The 7,470-nt window shown below is 36.8% G+C and overlaps 1 protein-coding gene and 1 pseudogene across 1 annotated transcript in view; both read right to left on the bottom strand.

Annotated features, from left to right (window-relative positions):
- Positions 1-632: 632 nt before the first annotated feature.
- On the bottom strand, positions 633-1,258 carry LOC141559538 (ran-specific GTPase-activating protein pseudogene; annotated as a pseudogene).
- Positions 1,259-3,910: 2,652 nt separating this feature from the next.
- The window catches only part of LOC141564753 (lactotransferrin-like), a 33,302-nt gene continuing 29,742 nt past the window's right edge, over positions 3,911-7,470 (bottom strand). The window contains exons 15-17 of the mRNA XM_074307652.1: positions 6,224-6,408; positions 5,062-5,245; positions 3,911-4,157 (exon numbers count right to left, since the gene is read on the bottom strand). Of these exons, the coding sequence (XP_074163753.1) occupies positions 4,123-4,157; positions 5,062-5,245; positions 6,224-6,408 (404 nt within the window). The 3' untranslated portion in view covers positions 3,911-4,122. The remainder of the gene's footprint in view (positions 4,158-5,061; positions 5,246-6,223; positions 6,409-7,470) is intronic.

Here is a 7,470-nt window from a genome sequence, read left to right as displayed (position 1 = left end):
TACTACTGTTCTACACTTGAAGCCAAAGTTACATCTATACTCCATCTTCACCTCAGTGAATTTTCACAAGCATTCCCTCTAGCTGGAATATATTTCCACCTCTCAGAATCCTTGTCTAATTCAAGGTTTAATTTGGGTACCACCTTCTTGATGAAGGCTCCCTTTCCTTTCTCTCCATCCCTACTTGTTAATGCTTTCTTCATCCTTACTTTTTCTTATGCTAGTCTGACTTACAATGAATGTTTAATCCCACTATTAGAATCTAAGCTCCAAAGGAGTGCAGGGACTGTTTCATTTGTGCCATTTCACATAGATTATTATCTATCTGTTATCTATTTATGTTAAATAAATTCCTATTTAATTGAATACTTGATGAATGCCCTTTTTCTAGCTTTCCAAAGTTTTATTTACTCTTTTGGATATATTATTACTAAGTGTTTCCACATGGAAAAGAAAGTTATGGGAATGGGTTTGCTGAAGACACCTTCAGCAGAGTAAAAACTTAGAAAACAACCTGGAGGCTGGAATTCAGTTTTTAAAATAATGTCCCTTGTTAATAAAAAAGAAAGAAAGAAAAAGAAGTTAAATTAAAAGAAAGAAAGTGAGGCCTACAAGTTTAATACATTATGGTGCTAGGTTTCCTCCTTGGGCACCTCCAGCTTTTGTCTAAATTATTTCTTTTCCTTCTCCTCTTTCACCTTATTCATGGACAGTTCTGAGAACTTCCTCACCCCATTTTTGATGCTACTATGCCTGCTCTTGTTACCTATTCTTCCTTCTATATATTCCTTATTTTCATATTTTGCCTTAAGCTTCAGGGCATTTGCTGCATTTAGGAACTGGATCACATTTAGGCTTGGGATTTTAATCAACAAAGTCAACATGTGTGTTTCAGACCCAGGCCCTTTGAGCACTGCCTGCATTGGCCTTCAGCTCCATCAATGGTGTCAAATGGTGATTTGCACAGATATTCAAAATTTTGTCCCTTCTCAGGAGGAGGCAAATCATCCTCTTCTCCTTGTGTTTCAGTAGATTTGTGTTACCTGCTCCTAGCTCTTTCCATTTGGAAAGATCATTCTCAGATGCAAATCAGAACTACGTGGCCCAAATCATAAAAAGCTCTTCATCTTCTTCAAGAGTCTTGATCTCCTGCTCAGGAAGAGGCACTATGGGCTCAAACTGTGGATCATAGTTTGAGTCATCCACATTCTCTGGATTAGGGTTCATCTCAATCAGTCATGTCTTCAGAGGCTAACCTTCCACAGGAGCTGGACCTCAATGAAGAAACAGCAGAGAAAAAGCCTGGATCCTAATTTAATAACATTCCTTTCCATTTTGGGAGGGAGTGTAAATAGAATCTAGCCCAGGGAAATGAACCCTTGTAACTCTTCATTAGAATTTAGGGTCACCCACTAATACATTGTTGGTAGATTTGTGAAAGAATCCAACCATTCTGGAGAGCAATCTGGAATTATGCCCAAAAAGTTATCAAACTGTGCATACCCTTTGACCCAGCAGTGCTACTACTGGGCTTATATCCCAAAGAAATACTGAGGAGGGGAAAGGGACCTGTATGTGCCAAAATGTTTATGGCTGCTCTTTTCATATTGGCTAGAAACTGGAAGTTGAATGGATGTCCATCAATTGGAGAATGGTTGGGTAAATTATGGTATATGAAGGTTATGGAATATTATTGCTCTGTAAGAAATGACCAGCAGGAGGAATACAGAGAGGCTTGGAGAGACTTACATCAACTGATGCTGAGTGAAATGAACAGAACCAGAAGATCACTGTACACTTCAATGTTATATGAAGATGTATTCTGATGGAAGTGGATATTTTCAACATAAAGAACATCCAATTCACTTCCAGTTGATCAATGATGGACAGAAAAAACTACACCCAGAGAAGGAACACTGGGAAATGAATGTAAATTGTCAGCACTACTGTCTAACTACCCAGGTTACTTACACCTTCGGAATCTAATACTTAATGTGCAACAAGAAAATGGGATTTACACACATATATTGTATCTAGGTTATATTGTAACACATGTAAAATGTATGGAATTGCCTGTCATCTAGGGGAGGGAGTAGAGGGAAGGATGGGCTAATTTGGAAAAATGAATACAAGGGATAACATTATAAAAAAAAAATTACTCATGCATATGTACTGTCAAAAAATCGTTTAAGAGAAAGCCAACCAGAGTGGTCTGAATGAAGAGGTTTTCTCTTGTCCAGACTGCTGGAGATAGTTAAACCTCATGATCAACATATTCTCAGTAGGAAGAGCTGAAATTTTTATTCCATTTCCTCATCGAATGTCCACCAATCAATTGATTTTCAGTTGTCAAGGGAATTCCTTTCCAGGATTATCTAAAACTTTCCTGCTTTCCATGACTTTTGTCTTTGATTGCCAAGATAAAGCAAACCATCAACATATTATTAACTAACTTAATAATTTTATTTATTACTAAATATTATCTTATATTCTAATTAATACTATAAAGTTATTATACTGTTAAGTTAAATTATCATTAATTACCTAGAAACTGTTTCCTGGAAGTTTTTTCTTTCTTTATATTGGCAATACTCCAGTAAGAGTGAATAAGAAAGATGACAAGTATAAGCAAGGGTTGGTGTTTGGTAAAAAGGTGAAAGGGTCAAGTGCAGAGGCTACTATGTAGGAACATCAGAGAAGCAATGATAGATTGGGAGGTTTAGGAGAGGTGGTAGCGGCTAATCAGGGTAAAAAGGAGCAAAATTAGGAAAAGTAAGGCAGGAGGAAAGATGCAGTGAAAAAGTCACATTTTTTTCTCTGTTATCTGTGCCTCTGATTACTTTTTGTGTAATAAACAGCCAAAAAGGAAGCCTGAATTTCCTCAATTGTTTTATAAATAAGAGTATCTAGGTGAAATCAAGGAAATTCTATGGGACTATTCTTGCTTATTCAAATTGATTTTTTGTTGTTCAGTCTTTCCATTTGTTTTCAACTCTTCTTGATTATATTTGGTATTTTCTTGGCAAAGATACTGGAGTGATTGTCATTTTCTTCCCCACTTCATTTTACAGATGAGGAAACTGAAGCAAACAGCATTAAGTAACATGATCAATCAGTAAGTGTCTGAGGCCAGATTTGAACCTATAAAGAGGAATCTTCCTGACTCCAGACTGGGGACTGCTCTATCTAGCTACTATTCAAGTCTCAATAATCAAATTCTGGAAATTATGTCAAGTATGAGCCAGGCTAAACTGAAATTACCCTTGCTAAGCAAATTAGGAAAATAAGAATTACAAAGGACAATACATACATACATACATACACATATACATGTATGTAAACATATATCAATGCATATATATCCTATTTCCAAAACTAAATACATTTTAAAAACTTAAAATTTGTTTACATGGAAATATTGATATGGTAAACCTTTTACATATTTGTCAAAGTAGATTTCTGATATGGCCCTTTATAATATTTAAGGGATTTCTCAATATACCCATCCCATGTATCAGGTACAAGTATGATTATCCCCATTTTACAGATGAGGGAGGTGAGGACGAAGCAGTGAAATAGTTAACCAAGAGTCATGTGGCTAGTAGTAAGTAGTAGAATCCTTAGAAAACTGACCTCTACATGGAAGAGCTAATTTTAATTCTACTCCTTGCTAGATACCCTTGAGTACCCTTGAGCTTTCAAGATCTCCAGGCCATGCTTAAGACTGTAGTTGATATAATAGGAACCAGTCTATATTGACAGAGTTAATTTCCTCTGAGAGAGAGTTCCTTGTACCAATGAAATCATGTATCTAGTGTAAAACAAAAATGGCATTTCAATATGGCAAAGTAGTTTAGAATTAAGTAAAATCATGAGGTGTGAAGGAAGTGTGATACAAAGACACACAGAATCAGTGACATTCTTCCACTTTTATTTATTGTTCAGATGAAAACAGGGAAGTGTGAAGGTTGAAGACAATATTCCTCTCTAGGATCATCTGTTAAAAGAAAGTGAGAAGGAAGTCCCCACCATATTTGGTGATCAGGAAAGAGAGCGGCAAAGAGAAATATAACAATCTGGTGGCTAGTCCCTCACAGGTGGATGTCTGGTTTTCCTGGATTTCTAGAATTTGTGAAATTCACAAACAGGCAGAATAGCTGTGGGGAAAGAATAGAACAGATGGTTATTCAGACTCTGCTGGCTATTTGCTAAAAATGATTCTATCCCCACCCTCCTACAATATGTAAATGGCAGTTAAACACTAGAAATCATGGGAAATAAAGAGCATAGAAATAATTCTCCCTTGCCCTTATCTTAATGGGATAAGAGATCTGCCATGGCCACATATTCCTACCTTTCTCCTTAATAGCCAAAAGGTCCCTTATACAACTTCATACATCACAAAAGAAGTATCTTAAAAATGACTGTTTATTATTTTCCTATTCTGCTACCTTCCTGTATCTGTTTCTAATTTATTCTGTTCTGTTGTCATATGCACACACACACACACACACACACACACACACACACACACACACATTTTTAGGGTTGGATGGAAGCCAGAAAGGTCATCTAGTCTAAATTTTGCTTTGTGCACAACCCTCAAGTTTCAAGTCACTGGAGTTGTCACCTGTGACCCAGGCCAGTGATCCCAGCCTGAGTAGAGGTTGTTAAGGGCCTGGAAAGAGTTGTTGGTATGAAGGCAATGAGTTTTCATACAATGCTTATTGACTTATTCTCTTCTGTCTTGCTCTAGACCATCACCCCTTTTGCCATAGGTTACATTCAGGGCCAACCTTAGTCTGAAAGGGGAAGAAATAGGCCAGCAGCAAGCTGGAAGGAAATCTGTGTGGCCACCAGCTATTCCCCTACATGGCTGTTAATTAGAGACAGTCAGAAGATGAAGACTAATAGATTGCTCTTTGTCTACTATTCAGCACCTTGGACAGTGCTGGACCCATAGCAAATACTCAATATTTATCAGATTTGATGATTCCGGTGTTTCTAAGGAATTCATTTGATTATGTGCTCCATTTCCCCATTATGTGTCTTCCTACTTACAGGAAGTCAAGCATTTCTTGAGAGAGCCAACAGCTGTGACATAGTCTTTTCCTAAGAAACTTTCATAGGTGGTGCCATCTGGGATTTTTGCCAAGCACTCAGTGTTGTCTTTGAACAGGAGGTTTCCGGTTTTGGGTAGAATATTAAAAGTTTCTTTCTCACTGCCATAAGTTCCAAAATGGTTCTGAGTCAAAGAGACAGACATGTTATCAGTAGGCATCCATGGAAAAAGGGAGAAAAATATAATATACTCAGGATCAACCTTAGAGAAAACTTCAAAGCAATCCACATTGACCTCTGGTATCTTTTTCTTTACCTTGTCAACATTATCCCTTCCTAATATTATAGACACCTCTCATTTGTCCTCTGTCTGGTCCCCTTATAGCCCAAAGGCTATGCCACTGTTTTCTCAGATCCTGAAAGATTTCTGCTTAACACATTGCCTTAAGGGGAATTTATAATGGCCTTCCTAGAGATAAAATACCCTTATCTAAAGGAATAATTGGCCAAATCTGAGGCAGTATGTTATCCAAATTGTGAAGCTGCCTTCTGAGAGGAAAGAAGTTTTCAGAATCCTCCTTCAATTATACTATTCAGTAACTACTGCTTTCCCTGGTTTATTCATTTGGTTTGTCGTTTTTGTGATATCTTGAATTCAGAGACCATGTCTTTTTCATAGTGTCCAGTGTTATGCTAACTTCTACCAGTGCTATTTCTGACTGTTTTAACTTTGATTTTAAAAAGCAGATAATCAAGGACAAAGCCAAATATATTTATCATAACTTATACCCAAATTGTCTGCCAAGTGATTTAAACCATCATTCTCACCTAGAAAAAGAACTAAGTGAAATAGGATTGAGTACAGGAAGCTTTCCCAAAGTCTCTCAATAAAATCAAGAAGGCACAGAGTTTGAAAAACTTAATGCTCCTCTGTTCTTGAGTCAGAAAGCTCACTAACAGAAGATCATAAAGGATCCTGCACATTCTCTTTTACTTTCTATATAGATACTTAAGGCAATAGTGTTAATATACAGCCACAGCCAATAACCCACTTTCAGATTTAAGTGGAAATAAAATTAAGTGACTGGTTTCTGGGTCCTATTAACGCATTCAAGTCCAATTAAGTAAGGAAAAGGGATAGCAAGCACTGGATTATACAGACCTGTTGATCCAATAGCACCTGGCGAACTAAAGATGCCTTTTCTTGCCGTGAGATCACAGCATGGTTTGGTGCCCTAGCCAGGTGACAATTCTCAAAATTTTCCACATCATCCTGGCCTCCATTTAAACATAATAACTTAAAGTCAGCACTTTTCAGATTTTTTGCCCAAGATTCTGTATTCTTTCCTGAAATGAGAATGAAAGTAAACATCAACAACCATTTACTTTGACTAGTTGTTAATCTACAGGCTATTACTCATGTAATTATAGTACCTATGACTCTAATTTACTTCTTCATAAAAATCTATACATCTGTGCCATGATGATTCATGGAAAGAAGAATATATCTACTATCCCCCCAGAAAGACAATTCAATTTCATATTTTATAACCAATCATTCATCCTATCCTGAACACTTCCGTCCATGAAATTTTTCTTGAGGTTCAAAACAAACTTTTAGTTTTAAGACCAAGGAGAATGTAATTTGTTCTTCTGTTTCCAAATAACTTTTAGTATAAGTAGAGAAAGAAAAAACCTTAATGTTCTTATTGTTTCCCAGACATTGAGCACTAGTTTCTCTGCTTCACTTGTTAGGTTCCCCTGGGGGCAAAATTCTTTGGAGGATCATTTTTAAAAGCTACTTCACAGGCTCAATGAATACCACCTGTCTATACACATTAGCATACTCATGTGAATACATATTTCATAGGCAGCCTTTTCATTTGTTATCTATCTTTTGTCATGCTACTAGAGGAGAAAACATGGACATTGAAAAGAGTGTTAAGAGAGCATCTTAGACATTATGTGATGTGAAACTCCTCTGGGCCTGTTTCCTCATCAATAAAAGGAAGGAGTTTGACTAAATAATCTCTGAAATCACCTCTAGTTCTAAATCTATGTTGCTTTAGTCCCAGGGAGAATTCATTTATTCATTCAAATGGTTTTGATTATCATGTAAATAGTTTACCACCTCTTTGCAGAAAATTTAGCAAGTTCTTATGTCAGGCAAGGACTGCCATTGTGCCCCACTATTTCTTTGTAGGAATCAAAATTGACTTGAAATAGTCTGTCATAAGTATTGTGTCTTTGTACTTCCATCATTCTACTCTCACCATTATCCCTATAGGGATGAATCATAAGGAGATTAGAAATGGAAGTGACCAGCCTGTTTTCACCAGATTCCCTCATTTTGCATTCTCACTCTCACTAATCTTCCTCACTTAACAGAGGGGAAAACTAAAACTGGGG

Source organism: Sminthopsis crassicaudata, chromosome 3 (genome assembly GCF_048593235.1).
Source record: "Sminthopsis crassicaudata isolate SCR6 chromosome 3, ASM4859323v1, whole genome shotgun sequence".
NCBI lineage: Eukaryota > Metazoa > Chordata > Mammalia > Dasyuromorphia > Dasyuridae > Sminthopsis > Sminthopsis crassicaudata.
Note: the sequence above shows the minus strand (reverse complement) of the source record. Positions and strands in the feature narration are given on the sequence as shown.